The sequence below is a fragment of the Crocuta crocuta genome, unplaced genomic scaffold (genome assembly GCF_008692635.1).
Source record: "Crocuta crocuta isolate KB4526 unplaced genomic scaffold, BGI_CrCroc_1.0 scaffold175, whole genome shotgun sequence".
NCBI classification, from domain to species: Eukaryota; Metazoa; Chordata; class Mammalia; order Carnivora; family Hyaenidae; genus Crocuta; species Crocuta crocuta.
Genome location: NW_027530988.1, coordinates 858,105 through 875,652, shown reverse-complemented (window position 1 = coordinate 875,652; position 17,548 = coordinate 858,105). Strand labels below are relative to the sequence as shown.

At 42.8% G+C, this 17,548-nt stretch overlaps 2 protein-coding genes and 1 non-coding gene across 6 annotated transcripts in view; all 3 read left to right on the top strand.

Annotated features, from left to right (window-relative positions):
- The window catches only part of CHD8 (chromodomain helicase DNA binding protein 8), a 61,470-nt gene extending 53,595 nt beyond the window's left edge, over positions 1-7,875 (top strand). For all 4 annotated transcript variants that reach the window (XM_077770353.1, XM_077770352.1, XM_077770350.1 and 1 more), the window contains exons 31-38: positions 347-555; positions 647-1,366; positions 1,599-1,750; positions 2,045-2,347; positions 3,128-3,241; positions 3,432-3,611; positions 3,969-4,085; positions 6,900-7,875. In XM_077770353.1, the coding sequence (XP_077626479.1) occupies positions 347-555; positions 647-1,366; positions 1,599-1,750; positions 2,045-2,347; positions 3,128-3,241; positions 3,432-3,611; positions 3,969-4,085; positions 6,900-7,466 (2,362 nt within the window). In that variant the 3' untranslated portion in view covers positions 7,467-7,875. The remainder of the gene's footprint in view (positions 1-346; positions 556-646; positions 1,367-1,598; positions 1,751-2,044; positions 2,348-3,127; positions 3,242-3,431; positions 3,612-3,968; positions 4,086-6,899) is intronic.
- Positions 2,842-2,930, top strand: LOC144236806 (small nucleolar RNA U6-53/MBII-28). Its single transcript, XR_013336655.1, has one exon. It is a non-coding gene; the product is annotated as a small nucleolar RNA U6-53/MBII-28 (small nucleolar RNA).
- Positions 7,876-8,988: 1,113 nt separating the features above from the next.
- The window catches only part of SUPT16H (SPT16 homolog, facilitates chromatin remodeling subunit), a 42,352-nt gene continuing 33,792 nt past the window's right edge, over positions 8,989-17,548 (top strand). The window contains exon 1 of the mRNA XM_077770349.1: positions 8,989-9,140. Coding sequence (XP_077626475.1) covers positions 9,075-9,140 — 66 coding nt within the window. The 5' untranslated portion in view covers positions 8,989-9,074. The remainder of the gene's footprint in view (positions 9,141-17,548) is intronic.

Sequence of the window (17,548 nt, the reverse complement as noted above, 5' to 3'; positions counted from 1 at the left end):
TTTTTTGGCCTTTTTTTTTTTTTTTTTTTGTCCCTACTTTCAATTTTTGTTTATTCAGGTATTCTAAGCCACACTAGGAAATAACCAGTTTTCCTGTGTTGTTGTTGTTGTTTTAAGTTTTATTTATTTATTTTGAGAGAGAGAGAATGAGGGGAGCGGGGCAGAGAGAATCCCAAGCAGGCTCCCACACTGTCAGTGTAGAGCCCGATGTGGGGTTCAAACTCATAAACTGTGAGATCATGACCTGAGCCAAAATAAAGAGTTGGACACTTGACCTACTGAGCTACCCAGGCGCCCCTTCTCTGTGTTTTACTGATCACTGTTGTCTAATTCCTCTTCCCTTTAGATGGACAAGGCGTGAACAAACCGATTTCTATCGGGTGGTGTCTACCTTTGGTGTGGAATATGACCCTGATACCATGCAGTTCCATTGGGATCGCTTCCGTACTTTTGCCCGACTGGACAAAAAAACAGACGAAAGCCTTACCAAGTACTTCCATGGCTTTGTGGCCATGTGTCGCCAAGTGTGCCGCCTTCCCCCAGCAGCTGGAGATGGTAAACAAGACTGGAGAGTCTTGAGTGAGTGGGGATGGAGGGCAACAGAACCAGCTTGCTTCATTTCTCTGTCTGACCCTATCTCTTGCAGAGCCCCCGGACCCTAATCTGTTCATTGAACCCATCACTGAGGAGAGGGCCTCACGGACTCTTTACCGTATCGAATTGCTTCGGCGCTTACGGGAACAAGTTTTATGCCATCCCCTTCTGGAAGATCGGCTGGCATTATGTCAGCCTCCAGGTCCTGAATTGCCCAAATGGTGGGAGCCTGTTCGGCATGATGGGGAGCTTCTGCGAGGGGCAGCCCGCCATGGGGTGAGCCAAACAGACTGCAACATCATGCAGGACCCAGACTTTTCTTTTCTGGCTGCCCGTATGAATTATATGCAGAACCATCAGGCAGGAGCACCAGCTCCACCCCTGTCACGCTGCTCTACTCCACTGCTACACCAGCAGTATACCTCGCGCACTGCCTCACCACTGCCCCTGCGCCCAGAGGCTCCTGTTGAAAAGCCACCCGAGGAGACAGCCGCCCAGGTCCCCAGTTTGGAGAGTCTGACTTTAAAGCTAGAGCATGAGGTGGTGGCCAGGAGCCGACCAACCCCACAAGACTATGAGATGCGAGTAGCCCCCTCTGATACTACCCCTCTGGTTTCCCGGAATGTTCCACCAGTCAAACTGGAGGATGAGGATGATTCAGACTCTGAGCTGGACTTGAGCAAGCTGTCACCATCATCCTCTTCTTCCTCATCCTCATCCAGCTCCAGCTCCAGCACTGATGAGAGTGAGGACGAGAAGGAAGAAAAGCTAAGTGAGTGCATGTGACAGGCTGTTGGTCCTTTTACCCATTTCCCACCTCTCCACTCCCCTCACCTCACTCTTTCCCTTTTTTCTACATGCATCCTTTGGGAGAGATTTGGATTTGGATTTGATAGAACACCAGAAGAGATCTGTTACTCTTTGGGCCTTTATTTAAAGCCCATATAAGTCCATTTATATATAACTCTTCTTCCATCTCTGCTCACATTCTGTATGTTCTCTAGCTGCTGACCGCTCCCGCTCAAAGCTCTATGATGAAGAAAGTCTCCTGTCCCTCACCATGTCCCAAGATGGATTCCCAAATGAAGATGGAGAACAAATGACCCCTGAGCTTCTGCTGCTACAAGAAAGACAAAGAGCCTCTGAGTGGCCCAAGGTAATAGCCTCTTTCCTAAACATATAGTCTAGAAATACAGTGTAATGGAAACGGGGAACAAGAACAGATGGTTCTGGTTATCTTTAATTATATTTAGTGCTACACGTTTGCTTTTTTTTTTTTTTTAAATGAAACTCTTCCCAGTTGACATAGGGATTTGATACTATTCTCTCTCTCCTTCTGTCTTGTGATTTTTACCCATTCTGATAATGGTGGCAGTATTGTTTGTCACAGAATCACGTAGCTGGTTCTCAGGCCCTAAAACCAGTATTGATTTCTTTTTCCCCCACTCAGGATCGTGTCCTTATAAACCGTATTGACCTCGTCTGCCAGGCTGTACTCTCAGGGAAGTGGCCTTCTAGCCGCCGGAGCCAGGAGATGGTAACAGGAGGAATTTTAGGCCCAGGCAACCACTTGCTAGATAGTCCCTCCTTGACTCCAGGAGAATATGGTGACTCTCCGGTCCCCACACCACGAAGTAGCAGCGCGGCTTCCATGGCAGAGGAGGAAGTGTCTGCAGTCACCACAGCAGCAGCTCAGTTCACGAAACTTCGCAGAGGCATGGATGAAAAGGAGTTTACAGTTCAGATCAAAGATGTAAGCTCAGCATTTAGGCACTTGGAAGTGGAGAATGAGGCTGTAGTTCTGCCAACTACTTCACTAACAGGATACTAAACTCGTTTGGTTAGCTAACTTTAAAAATGAGAGTAGATAAAAAATTAGAGCTCACACAGCTCCATTGAGAAGTCATTGCAGTAAAGGAAGGGATCTTGACTTCTATCTCCTGAAGACGAGATGAAACGAAACAATATTTTTGAAAGAAATTTGATACAAGGTTCTTTTGGGAGGCTTGTTTCTAGATCCTAGAAACCTAGTTTTTAAAAATTGAATTCGTGTTGTGGGAAAGCTGTTAAAATGACACCAAAGTATTTATGGGCCTTATTAAGTTAGAAATAAGAAATCATTCCTACTGAAATTAAATCAGTGTTACTTACTTTACAAATGGGAAATTTGTTTCCTGATCCTCTTCCCTATTGAAACTCAACAGGAAAAATTTCTCCCAGTATGTGTTAGGAATTACCAGGACTTTGCTCCTCTGATGATTTGCCATGCTAATATTGAGACACCAGGTAGGGGGTGTTGTTGAGATAAATTCTTCTCTTACAACTACCTGAGGGCACTAGGTCAAGAAACAAAATCTTTCTAAGGGAAAAGTATATAAGTTTTGTTATGTTTCTAATTTCTACCTTTTAGTCAGATGGACCTTCTTTCTCATCCTTGAGCCAGAGAATGACCCTTACCCAAGATCCCCAAAGCTTAATATTTACTTTAAAAACGTGCCATATGACATCTTGGGTGGGTGGGTTGTCTTCTCAGGAGGAAGGACTGAAGTTAACATTCCAGAAGCACAAGTTGATGGCTAATGGAGTAATGGGAGATGGACATCCTCTATTTAATAAGAAGAAGGGAAATAGAAAGAAGCTAGTTGAGGTGAGTGATAGACAAAGTCTTTAACATGATTAGATATTTTTTATTCGAATCTACTAATTGATGAAGTCAGTTGGGATTAAGGGACTAGCAGATACTAGAATTATTTTATGGCTACCATTGCCTCTACTCCCCCACCCTCCCTGCCCCAAAGAAGAGTATGTGCTCATGAGGGTGGATTCTGGGTTTGCAGCTGGAGGTGGAGTGCATGGAAGAGCCTAATCACCTTGATGTGGACCTGGAGACCCGGATCCCTGTCATTAATAAGGTGGATGGTACTTTGCTGGTGGGAGAGGATGCCCCTCGCCGGGCTGAACTGGAGATGTGGTTACAGGGTCATCCAGAGTTCGCTGTCGATCCGCGATTTCTAGCGGTGAGTGTCAGTTCCATCCAGCAAGATTTAAAGTCATTTCCTTGGTATTTAAGCTGTGTGAGACGGAGGAAGCATGCCACGTTATGTCGTCATTTCTTTATCTGCCAAGTAAGAATAACAGTACCCAGTCTTCCCAACTCACAAAGTAAACTAAATACTAGGCAAATATTTACTGTTGAACTATTATCTAATCACCTGATTTTGGGCAGAGAGATCAGCCTAATAGCAGTTTTCCACCAGGACTAATCCTTTCCTTAGCCATGCGATAAGCATTTATTGTCAAATTAGACTCTAGTACCTTAATAATTACCCCACAGAAGATATTCCTCTAGGATGACTGATCCTTTTTTATTTCAGTATATGGAGGATCGCCGAAAACAGAAGTGGCAGAGATGTAAAAAAAATAATAAGGCAGAATTGAACTGTTTGGGAGTAGAACCTGTCCAGACAGCTAACTCTAGGAATGGGAAAAAGGTGAGTGAGACTGAGGCATTACCACTCTGTTCCCGCATTAGATGTGACTGGAGAAATTATTTGATGTTACATTACTTACCTTTTTTCCAGTCTCTGAAAAAAAATTTATCTTCAGTCCACCAATCAGAAAATCAGAGTAATTTCATTGGTATTTTTAGTCCTTTGGTATTGGCATCTCTAGAAGAGCATAAAGTTCTAAAACGTACCTAGCATGTCAGACATATTAAAACACAAGAATTAGTAAGATGTGTTGGAAGAGTCAAAGCCTTCTGCTCTTCTGCTGATCAACTGAGGGAGTTTTGGCAAATCCTTTAACCTTTTCAGTTTGCACATCCTGAAAAGTTAAGGATATTGGAGCAGAAAATCTCTTAAGAAAGTTTTAGGATTCTGTTTCTTTTATTTATTTTTAAACTTTTTAATGTTTTATTTATTTCTGAGAGACAAAGAGACAGTGTGAGCAGGGGAGGGTCAGAGAGAGAGGGAGACACAGAATCTGAAGCAGGCTCCAGGCTCTGAGCTAGCTGTCAGCACAGAGCCTGATGTGGGGCTCGAACCCATGAACCGCGAGATCATGACCTGAGCCAAAGCCGGGCGTTTAACCCAATGAGCCACCCAGGAGCCCCAGGGTTCTGTTTCTTTTAGAAGGGACTTGGGGGCTACTAAGGAATATAATCATAGCATTTCCCAACATGGAAGAGTTTGAGAATCACTGAAAATGATGCCAGTAATGGAAAAAGGAAAGGAAAACGTGTTTTATAGTTTAAAACAACAACATTGGTTGTTACATTATTTTCAAATGTACTTATGCTTTTATCCCAGTTACAGGCCTTTTGGTAGATTAAGTGCCAATAATCCCAATAATCCTTTCTACCAAAATATAACTGTAAAAGTTTCTCTTTCTACAGTTTGCCTTACTTTGGGCAGTAATTGTATTTTTTAAAACATACTAAATCATGGTTTGTTTGGGAAGCATTTAAAATGATTAGTACTTTTGTGTATTCCCTTTATCTAATCATCCCCCATTTTCATCTTTCACATATATCTTTATATATATGTATATACTATGTGTAAAAAACACGATGTATCCTTTAGCAAAATTGATTTCCAAATAAACAGTATGTATCTTTTGCACTTAACAAATTGAGATCATTATTTTGCACATTATAGTAATTTGTGAGGGGCATTTATGAGACATTTTTTTATATTGGTAAAAGTGGTTTTGTATAAGGGTTTTTGGCCATCAAAGAATAATTTAATTTTTCCTCTTAGCCTCCATGGGACCAAGAGTGTAATAAGCACAGTGGTTGATATGTGAGGGTGATGGCTACAAGGCTGTAACCTTCTCTGTCTTGAATTTAATATTACAGAGCAGCCTATAAGAAAGGCTTTTCCTTTGGTATTACCTATTTTTAACTCCAGTATTTTGCTATTTCTTTATAATCAATTGATAAGTCTAAGAAAGAAAAGATCCTAGGGAGTCACAGAAAATCATAATATGACTAGTACAGAATTTTTAATGCAAACAGAATTGATGGTATATCTAGCACTGCATTATTACTTGTACGTACACTGCGGGAGTATAGGCACTATTACAGTTATATTTTAAGTCTATACAAATATGGAGTATTGAGATGTTTATCTCTCTGAATCAGAAAGGTATATTCCCATGTCATGCGTTAGATTGGTAAATAGAGTGCAGAGACACCAGCACCAACTATGAGTTAATGCCGGGTTACTCAGTGTTGTACTTAGGTCTAGCAAAGCAGAGGCACTAGAAGTAATAAGTTCCAGCTTCAGTATACTTAAAGTTTACAGTTAGAACATTTAGAAGAAGTGACTTAAAATGCAGCAGATGGGTTTTTTTTTAATCAATGTGAACAAAACTGTTAAATTTCATTAGGAGCCACCCACAGTCTTTTTGTTGTTCTAGATATCCCGAAGTTTTTTTTTTTTTTAAATATTTTTTTATTTATTTCTAGGAGAAAGAGAGAGAGCGTGAGCAGGGGAGGGTCAGAGAGAGAGGGAGACACGGAATCTGAAACAGGCTCCAGGCTCTGAGCTAGCAGTCAGCACAGAGCCCGACGCGGGGCTCGAACCCACGAACCGCGAGATCATGACCTAAACGAAAGTCGGACCCTCAACCGACTAAGCCACCCAGGCGCCCCATAGATATCCCGAAGTTTTAACCTGACCTGTCTTTAGTTTACCACATTCTCTTGTGCTAATGAGCGATAGTTTTGTAAATATCAATATAGTTGTTCTGCATTTGACATGATAAGATCATGTGAACAACCTGCCTTCAGTATACTGTGCAGATACTGATTGATTCACTGGCTTACTCAGGCCCCTTACTAACAGATGTAAGCATCTGTGAAATTGTCTGGTGGAATAAAGATACAATGTAGTCCTGGAAAAAAGAAAACTCTGGTTCTCATGAGTATCAGTGTCAATCCCTTGATCTTAGCTTTTTAAAAAAAAAAATTTTTTTTTTAAATTTCTGAGAGAGAGAGAGATTGACCACGTGAGCAGGGGAGGGTCAGAGAGAGAGGGAGACACAGAATCTGAAATAGGCTCCAGGCTCTGAGCTGGCTGTCAGCACAGAGCCCGACGCGGGACTCAAACCCACGGACTGCGAGATCATGACCTGAGCTGAAGTCGGACGCTTAACCGACTGAGCCACCCAGGTGCCCCCCTTCATCTTAGCTGCCTCTAGCAGCTACATCCAGCATCTCCTCTTCCTTCTTACCATCAGGCCTTATCTGACTGTGCTTGTTTTATCCTTTCTTTTTACCATCTTCTTTTCCTTCCTCTTAGGGTCACCATGCTGAAACTGTGTTCAACCGGGTTTTGCCAGGGCCCATTGCACCAGACAGCAGCAAGAAGCGGGCCCGTAGGATGCGACCAGACCTTTCTAAGATGATGGCCCTGATGCAGGGTGGAGGCACTGGGTCTCTATCTCTGCATAATACCTTCCAACACAGCAGTAGTGGCCTGCAGTCTGTGTCATCTCTGGGTCACAGCAGTGCCACTTCTGCATCTTTGCCTTTTATGCCGTTTGTGATGGGTGGTGCGGCATCATCCCCTCATGTAGACTCCAGCACCATGCTTCATCACCACCACCACCACCCCCACCCCCACCATCACCACCATCACCATCCAGGCCTGAGAGCCACTGGCTTCCCTTCTTCACCAGCCACTACCACCTCTGGTACTGCCTTGAGGTTGCCACCACTGCAGCCTGAGGAGGACGAGGACGATGAGGATGAAGATGATGATGATGATTTATCTCAGGGCTATGATAGCTCAGAAAGGGACTTCTCACTCATTGATGATCCTATGATGCCAGCCAACTCAGACTCGAGCGAAGATGCTGATGACTGAAGCCCCAGCATGGTCCCCATTGCTTGGGTGGCTGCTGTTATTTTCAATTACTCTGGCCCTTGGACTATGGAAAAGTGGGAGGGGCAGGGGAGCTGTGGGGAAACCCAGGACTCCAGGAGGTGAAAAGGAAAAAACTTGTACCTGATTACTTCCAAAAGTGAGAGGATTGGGTGGGCAGGGGGAACTCCTAAAAGAATACATGACCACTTCCTCATTTCTGGGGAAGGAAAGGAGACCAGAGCAGCTGATGTGCTCACCCCTCCCTAAACCCCTCCATTAACCACAGACTATGTAGCGCTGGCCCCAGCCTCTGGCAGGGCCTGTTCCTGGCCGAACTGTGGATACAGCTGGAGGGTCAGGAACTGTTACCTTCCTTCCCCTTGGCATTAATAAATTTAAGTTAATCCTTTTCCACTCTTCCTTTTGTTCTATATTTGCTTAAACCCAATATGTTAATTTTGAACTCATGATGGGTAATTTCAATACCGTTTCTATAAGCTCATTATCGTTCATACAAAGTTACCTTCGACAGGACGGACAAGTCCTCTCTACTTATGTTACGTGTAGTCCAGCCTGCTAAAGGAAAGGCAATTATTTAGGGTAAATAGTAGCCAAATGTTCAGATTCAAACTCCCACGTTCTTAGAAGAAAGGAGAAGGAAGAATGTCGTCAAGGAACCATGTACATTTTGTTTGGAATTAACTGAAATATCGGTGCTTTGGGGAAGCCATAAAAGAATGGTGTCACTTCATGGACTGCGGGAAGGGGACAGGCTGACTGGAAGGAACGTTGTCTAGAAACTTGAGCCCCCGGGGGTGGGGGGTAATTGGGTTGTGTGAAGCCCCTCAAGCCTTTTGTTTCCTGCAACTCTTCCCCGACCATCCCAGCGACCATCCCAGCGCTCAGATGAAGCCTGGGCATTTCATTTCCCTTTCTAAGGCAAGGTCCTTTCACCATAGTTTGTCAGTAGGGTAGGTTTCTTTTCCTTGGCTTGTTGTCTGTTTATGCCCAGAGCCTCAGACGCAGAGTCCCGCCACCAAGGATCCTTCCAGCCCAGGGGCTGCAAAAGGCTTTTGCTTCCCTACCCTTTCTAGAAGAGGAACGCACCCAGTCTTCCCTCTCCCTTCCCACGCCAGCTCCCGCTCTTTCCGCTTCCCCTGCATTTGTCTATGGGTGGGGCCATCGCAGCGGCGCGCGNCTTCCCGGCCCCCCGCCGCTGCAGCCGGCCAAAGTTGGAGCTCCTGCAAACCGCAGCCGGGCTGAGAGTAAGGGCGGGGCGGAGCGTCACGTGATGACGTCGCCTTACGTGCGGCTGTTGCTAAGTTGACAAGAAAACCCCGCGAAAATCTAGACTCTTTTTGGTGTTGCACATTTTGTTAATTTCCCACTGTGTTTCTTCCTCTTCTTCCGCTAACCTCCGGAGAGAGGATAAAAAAAAAAACAAACCCCAATCCCAAGCGCTGTCGGGACCCGGAAGCGGAAAGGGCATCTTTGAGGTCGATACTTCCGGGTCACTGGGAGAGTGCGGGATTCCGGGGCCGAGAGCGGGTGGCGGATCCGGGACCTTGCGTGATTCTCGGAACCAGAGCAGGAGCGGCGTCTGTGGCTATGGCTGTGACTCTGGACAAAGACGCTTATTACCGACGAGTGAAGAGATTGTACAGCAATTGGCGGGTGAGATAGATCCCGTAATTTTCCCCGGGGAGCCCCCCTCTGCCATCCCATAATAACCCCGTTTCTCGGCGCCCTTTTTTCCCTTTCCGTCGGGAATTCCCGGGTTCAGTGTCGCGCCCCTTTAGTTGCTGCAGGACCATTCACCGCAGGCCGCCCCCAGCGCCGCCCCGGAACAGGGAATCCCCCGCAATCACCCTGCCCTGCAGCCACCACCATCTTCCCCGCGTGCTGGCCCCCGTCATGCATAACAGCCTCCTCTCACAGTCTCTTCCCGCCCTAGAAGAGGCAGCATCTTTCCCTCCCACTCTGTGATCACGTCTTGCTGCCCCCCTCCTGCGGTGTTCATACACACCCACGCACTCCCCCTCTGTCCTTCCAGGATCAGAGTATCCCGCCCCAGGTCCCGCCAGAATTGCAACCTTCTTCGTAAAGGGTGAATGGAGGGGCTAGCAAGATATGAATCCGGCTCTTCGTGTTTATCGTTTGCGGGGCTTTTGCTGGAGTTAAAAAATATATATATTGCTCACGCGCAACTGTCTCATGATCTAGGCCCTGCTGTGGCTAACACAGAAACCCTAATGCTGAAAACCTGCAAGCGTTAGTAATGCAAAAACGATGTGATGCTTAAAACCTCACTAGTTTTCCTCTTTAGAAGAGTATCCGGGGCACGTGTTGAGAAAAAGCGCTGTTGCAGTCTCCAGTGTTTTAAAGGTTGGGTAGTTTTGCAGCTTGAGAAACGTCTACGATTGAAATTTATTTCTATGATAGTAATTCATCAATTCATACATTTGATTGCATCCTGTGGTGCAGACTGAGCTGTCTAGCTTAAGTCTGGCCTCTGAACTCTGTCATCCGGGGAAGCTAAAACTAATAAAGACTTTTTAAAACCTGGAAAACGTCCTGACAGAAATGATCAACTCTGATTTCGGCGTTGTAAATTGCTTTTGAAAGGCAACTAAACTAAACACCTCCTAAACACTAAGCTATTAAAATTGGTGAGTTCCCTGCCATTCATATTAAAGGTTAATGTGTCTTTGATTTTTTTGAAGATAAATGCATTAGATAATTGAAAATAAAATGGATTCTTTGTTGCATTTTTATGAAAATAAGGACTTTATTTAAGAAAAATGCTGAACATAGTTTCATTTTTAAGATTTTGTATTGGCTAATTTCTATCAAATGTTTTCACAGTTACTTTTACATTTTTAATAATCCACGTTAGAAAAACTCTGGGGCGCCTGGGTGGCTCAGCCCGTTGAGCATAGAACTCTTGATTTCAGTTCAGGTCAGGATCCCAGGGTTGTGACAGACTCCTCCTCCCTGAGCATGGAACCTGCTTAAGATTCTCTCACTCTCTTTGTCTGTTTCCCCTCCTGCTTGCGCACACACTTGCTCTCTCTCCCTCTCCAGTGAAAAAAGGGGGTAGCACTTGGTGGCTCAGTTGGTTGGGCATTCAGCTTCAGCTCGGTGGTGATCTCACAGTTGGTGAGTTGAAGCCCAGCATCTGGCTGTCTGCTGTCATTGCAGAGCCTACTCTGGATCCTCTGTCCCCCTCTCTCTCTGCCCCTCCCCTGCTCTAGCTCACTCTCAAAAATAGACGTTAAAAAATCATACAGTGAAAAAAAGAAAAATGTGTCTTAAAAAAGGAAAAAAAACTTTCTGAAAGTTGCACTATTTTCCGAAGGTTAATAAGTACAAGGGTGCACTTCCACTCACAGACCCTGAAGTTACATACTTTTGGTGTGTAGGTTGTTCCTAGTCCCAGTGATTCAGAGTTTATCAGATTATTCTTCATCTTCTCTAGATCATTCTTAAAAGCTAAGATTAATTTAGTTAGTGTTCCATTACATGATTGATAAATGCAAAGCATGAGACTAGGAAAAATTTGAGGCCTAAAGACAGATTGGCAAACTTAATAATATTAAGTGACAGTCTTTAAATCCAGGAAAGTTAAATTGTTGGCCCTTATTTTCTGTTCCTCAAAAATCGAGTTTTTTGAGAGAGAAAAAGAGGGCACAAGTGAGCAAAGGGCAGGGAGGAGAGGGAGAGAACGAAAAGGAGGGCTCATTTCCACCCAAAGCAAGGCTTGAGCTCAAGATGTGGGACTTGAACTCACGAACTATGAGACTATGGCCTGAACTGAGCCCCCCAGGTGCTCAAAAATCATTAAAATTTATCCTGACTCTCCTACTTACATCATTTGAAGAGGTATGTTAGATGTTAATAAGATCTGGTATTAGGTAGAGTTATGAGCCAACTCCATATAAAAATGTACTCATTAGCAAAATTTGTGACAAATTATGAAAATCTTAACTTGAGTAAACTTTATACTTTCTTATAACTATAAATTTTAATAATTTTGCCCAGAACCCACCTGTAGAATTCCTTTTTGCAAACATAGCCTTTCTAGGTTACAGTACTTTAATCCTGACCTGCCTAAGCAAAGATCATGGTGTGTGGGATAATTCTGGTTGCTTATTCTCTTAGCTGTAGCAGAAGGACAGTGAATATATAGGTGCATGGTATACATATTTTTTACAGTTTTTCCTTTTTTTAGTAAGAAAACTAGCCTTGAGATGCAGGAATAACTTGAAGTTAACTATACAAATCCCAAGTTTTGTGTTGTCCACACCTATCTTCAAAGAAATATCCATTATGACAAAAATTCACAAACCAGAAAATTAGTTGGTTGCCACATCCACTTTTTTGTTGTAATACCTACAAGCATAAGCTTTTCAGAACCGTGTGGTTGTGTGTGGTGGCTTCAACTCTCTTCAGCCATAGAGAGGAACAGAGATGCAAAAAGCTACTAACCTTTTTTTGTTTTGTTTTTTAGAGAGAGAGCATGAGTGGGGGAGAGGGTCAGAAGGAGAGAGAATCCCAAGCAGGCTCCATGCTGAATTAACGTCGGGCTCAGTCCCATGACCCTGGGATCGTGACTTGAGCTGAAACCAGGAGTCCAACACTCAGCTGACTGAGCCACTCAGGCTCCCCATGTTTTGTTTTGTTTGTTTGTTTAAGAACAGGAGCTAATGTGGCTCCTGATCTCACTTATCTGCAAATTGAGTTTGGGTTAAATGCACATTATGAGACTACTGCAAATAACATTATTTATTGATTACATTTCCATTAATTTATGTCTAAAAATAGCAGCATCACACACTTCTGTTGGAGTAGAAATTTCCAAAACATTAGTAAGTAAATAATGTCATTTTAGAGATGAGAAAATCAGCTCAGTCAAAAGTCTTAACAGGAGATCTTCATAGCGACTAAAACATATTGCTGTTTTGTGACTGTATGTAGATGTTGGAGTCTAGTCCAATCCTGCCTCTTCTATTTTAGATCGGAACTGCCATGAGCAGCAAGCATTTGCAGCCCTTGTCTATTTCTGCTAGAAGACACCAGGGGGTGGCGGTGGATCATGAGAGTGGGCTGTGGGCTTCTCCTCTCCGCATACTTAACTGGGTCCTTTTTCAGGGCTCCCAGCCTTTTCAGGATTGTGATCATTTTTAACCAGGTGCTATGATTAGTACTGCGTGAGGTAAGAGGTGAAGGAGGTCAGTCCCCATTCTGCAGTTCAGCTGCTTTGAGAACTGAGGGAAACAATATCCAGGCACACCTGTAACCCATTTGAGACCTCCCTCTTAGGGCATCCTGGTATGAACCTTGACTTCAGTCGTCTGCCTTTTATCCCAAACGAATTCTGTAAAATGTTAGAATTTACCACTGTTTTCAAAAGGAAAGCCAGTCCAATGTGTTCATTCACGTGTCTGTATGCTGCCGGTCAGGATGGAAGTGGTGGGTGGCTCTAACCCTAAAAAAGTTTGTGTCCGTGGAGAAAACTATATGCTATAGCGTCCATGCCTCTCTGGAAGCCGCTTTCTGATTCTGCCTATTTTTGTCATGGACAAGTGTCTTGTTCTGGATTGTTCTCCAAAAGTAAGCAGTTCCCTTCTATGGCTTAGGAAGGTTCTTTAAAATACAGACAGTTCCCATACTTCTTTCAGCAAGATACTGGGTTACTTCTACCCATTTCTGTTCTTATGGCTCTTTTATCTTGAGTGAGGTAGATAAAGGCTTAAGTATACTTATGTGTGGGTCCCTTGACGTCAAGAAGAGGAGGCCAGATGGAAGTAAATGCCTGAGCAGGTTGGGGTTCATTTATTCTTGCATGCTCAACTTTTATAGTCTCCTCTCGTTACTGACTTTCTTAATATAAGTCTTTATCCCTGGTTACCAGTTGTCGTGCCTGGCATGTAGTAGGTGCTCAGTGGACGATGGTGACAGTTTCTGAGCTTTCGTGCATCCCTTGCTTGGTTTGAAGAGACTTCTGTCCAGACTACATATAGGTGACCATAAGTTCTTCCTTTCCTGGTACTATTCACCTGTTGTCCCTATGTAATTCTTAATGGCACACCTTTTTAATCTCCAGATTGTCTTGGTTTGAATGGTACATTATATCCTGACTATAACCAGGGACTTCAAAAATGGTTCCTCTTTTAATGCAATACCTACCCACTTGGTTCGAAGGGAAATAGTTGTTCCTCTGCTGTGGTATTTCCCCAGCTTTTATTATTCTGATACCACCTTCACAGTTTCTGCTTATTCTTTATTATCTATATGTACCTTGCACTCTAAAAGTTGTTTTTAATCAGGTAATACATACATAGGTTTTTAAAGACCAAGTAGTTCTAAAAACCTTAAAAACCAGTCAACTGACCCAGAAGCAATTACTTGTAGTTCTTCTTCATGTTTTTTTTTTTAATTTTTTTAATGTTTCATTTATTTTTGAGAGAGAGAGAGAGAGAGCGTGAGCAGGGGAGGGTCAGTGAGAGAGGGAGTCACAGCATCTGAAACAGGATCCAGGCTTTGAGCTTGCTGTTAGCACAGAGCCTGACGCGGGGCTCGAACCCACGAGCTGTGAGATCATGACCTGAGCTGAAGTCGGATGCTTAACCGACTGAGCCACCCAGGCGCCCCTTCTGCTTCATGTTTTGAAATAGTGTGTATATACTTTTACTTCTTGAGTTGTCAGTTTTAGATAGTAACTGTTGCCTTGTTTTGGTAGCTTAGGATTTAAATTTAACTTTTGTAGTCTGTCACACTTCATTCCTACTTCCCTACCTCCTGATACTGTTTAAATCTCTCCTTGACAGGGGCATCTGGGTGGCTCAGTCAGTTAAGAGTCCAACTTTGCCTCAGGTCATTATCTCGTGGTTTGTGAGTTCGAGCCCTACATTGGGCTCTTTGCTGACAGCTCAGAGCCTGGAGCCTGCTTCGAATTCTGTGTCTCCCTCTCTCTCTGCCCCTACCCCATGCATGTTCTCCCTCTCTCTCTCTCTCTCTCTCTCTCTCTCACTCCCACACACACAAATAAAATTTTTTGAAATTTAAAAAAATAAACATCTTCCTGAAACATTGTTACGGAAAATTTCAAACCGAGAGGAAAGTGAAAAAGTGATTTTTACAGTGAACACCTGTGTACCCACCACCTACATTAACAATTGACATTTTTATTATACTTGCTTTATCACATTTCCAGTCCTCTTGATAAGTTTTTTCACAATTTTTATTAAAATCAGTAGTCAATTTACATTTTTATGCTCATGTAGGTACTTTCACTGCTGGATGAAGTAATAAAGTACAATTACCTTTCCTATTCTCTACAATTGTTCATTTTTCCTGACACTAGTGATTGCCTAAGTTTCTCTCCTTTTTAAAATGCTCTAGCCCTAATTTTTTCCTTCAGGCCTATTGTAACCTTCTCAATCTTTTATTTTAAAAATCTCACACTTGGGGCATCTGGGTGTTTCAGTTGGTTGACAGTCTGACTCTTGATTTCAGTTCAGGTCATGATCTCATAGTTTGTAGGATCGAGCCCTGCATGGGCTCTGCACTGACAGCATGGAGCCTGCTTGGGCTCCTTTTCTCTCTCTCTGCCCCTCCCCCATGTGTGTTCTCTCTCAGAATAAATAAACTTAAAATTCTCACACTTGAGAATAAAATAAAATTCTCAACCAAAAATTCTATGTTGTTGGTTGTTTTTGTTTTGTTTTTAAGTTTATTTATTTGTTTTTAGAGAGACGGAGAGTGAATCCCAAGCAGGCACGACACTGTCCGTTCATAGCCTGATGTGGGGCTCAATCCCATGAACCGTGAGATCATAACCTGAGCTGAAATCAAGAGTCTGGATGCTTAATTGACTGAGCCACACAGGTGCCCCCATTCTGTGTTGTTTTTTAAAACCATCACCACCATTCCCCGCTCTGTCTGTACAGCTTGTTCTCCAGGCCTGTTGAACTTGGGACTTTACAATGTTGGGTCCCGTATATCCTACACCCCTTGTCTTGATGTTTTTTTTTTCTTTGTAAGAGCATTTTCTCTATGGGCTTCTTAAAGGATATAGAGAATGTATATTTCTTGAGCAATTGTATGTTTTAAAAAGTTTTATTTTGTCTTCACTTTTGGTTAATAATACAGTTCAGTGTGATTAAAATTCAAGGTTGAAAATCTCTCAGAATTCAGCTCAGAATCCAAGCAGTCATTTGGTACTCTTCAAACTTTGAGTATTTTCAGAAGGAAATGTGTCTCTTCCTGCTTCAATATATGGCCTGTTGTTCTCTCTGAAACACTTAGAATCATCTCTTTATCACTCGTGTTTTGAAATTTCACTGCCTTCATAGGAGCCTTTTTTTTCCCTTCCGTGCATTGAATTGGAAAGGGGGGGGGGCGGTCTGTTCAGTCTCCAGGCTCAGTGCCCTTCAGTGATAGAATCTTTCATTGTTTGATTACTTTCTTCCCTCCATTTCCTCAGTCATCTCTTTGATTTACCCCTGAAATTCCCATTCCAGAAGATTAGACTGCTTGGCTTAAGTTTGTTGGTTACCTTTCAGTTTTATTTCCTATCTTTGTCCTCTGTTCCCAATACTGCTTCTTAACTTTATTTTCTTTCCCACTTATGAATTTTTAAAAATTTCAGCTATTTTTAATTTCTTCTTGTCCTCTACTCTTTCGTTTCATGGATGTACTATATTTATATTATAGGAGGTTTTTTAATGTAATTTTTGTCTTCTGTTCTCTGTCTTGTCTGTTTCCTCTGGGTTTCCTTGATTTTTGTTACATATTGGAGACTTCACAGAAACCAAAATAAGGCTTGGCTACCCATCCGTATTAAGAATAAAACAATAAGAAACTGGCCTGCAACTCTGCATGAAAGGGGACTCTCAACTAATGGGGGTAACAGTAGAGTGAATAGGCTCACTTATTCCATGGAGGACCCCCAGATGGCAGTATGTGAAGAGTTTTCTCTGAATTCAGTGAAGATATGCAATGAAAAATCCTCTCAGTTCATTCCCAATTATCATTCAAAATACAGACTTTAATTTTCTAAAAATTAGCGCTTGCTTCTGCTGGGCCTAATACCTAAAGCTAGAGCCTTGTTGAGCCCATGTTTAAGTCTTTTTGTTAAAGGATTAGGTGTTGTCTCAGGGCTCCCAAGAACTGGGGGCAGCAGGTGGGAGAGTCCCTCTTTTAAGCTTACTGACCAGACCTTCCGTTTTTAGTCCTGAACTCATCCAGGTACAATCTGCCCGGTTCCCTTTCCCTGATACTTGGTGCCGCCAGAGTTCTGAGCCCCTTGGGGCTTTTTGAGATCCACGTTCCTACCAATACATTTCCTTACCAGTTAGAGCGATTGTCAGGCACTTGAGGTGCAGCTACCACAGCTCTGCTTAGGCGATTCCCACTCTTACCGTCTTTTCTTCTTCCAGATTCCTGTTGAATTCTTTAACGATGTTAAGAAAGGATCCTTTACATCACTATAAATGGAAAACTATGTCCCTTTCCAAAATTTATAAGTGGCTGTTAAAAAGTAAAGATAATGTAAGCACAACAGCGCTACTAAATCGTAGCAGGTGTTAAGGACTGGCATTAAACAGATACGTTCTTTTTTTAACAAAAAATTTATTTTTATTTTGATTCCAATATAGTTAATATACAGTGTTCTTAGTTTCAGGCGTATAATATAGTGCTTCTGTACGTTACTCAGTGCTCATTATGATAAGTGTACTCTTCGTCCTTGTCACCTATTTAACACACCTCCTCATCCATCTCCCCTCTGCTAACCATCAGTTCTCTATAGTTATGAGTCTGTTTCCTGGTTTGTCTCTCTCTGTCTTTTTTTCTTCTTTGCTCATTTATTTTGTTTCTTACATTCCACATGTTAGTGAAATCATATGGTATTTGTCTTTCTCTGACTGACTTACAGTGCTTAGCTTCACACTGGCTAGCTCCATCCATGTCGCTGCAAATGGCAAGATTTCATTCTTTTTTATGGTTGAATAATGTTCCATTATATATATGTATGTATGTATACGTGTGTGCCATTTCTTTATCCATTCATGTATCAA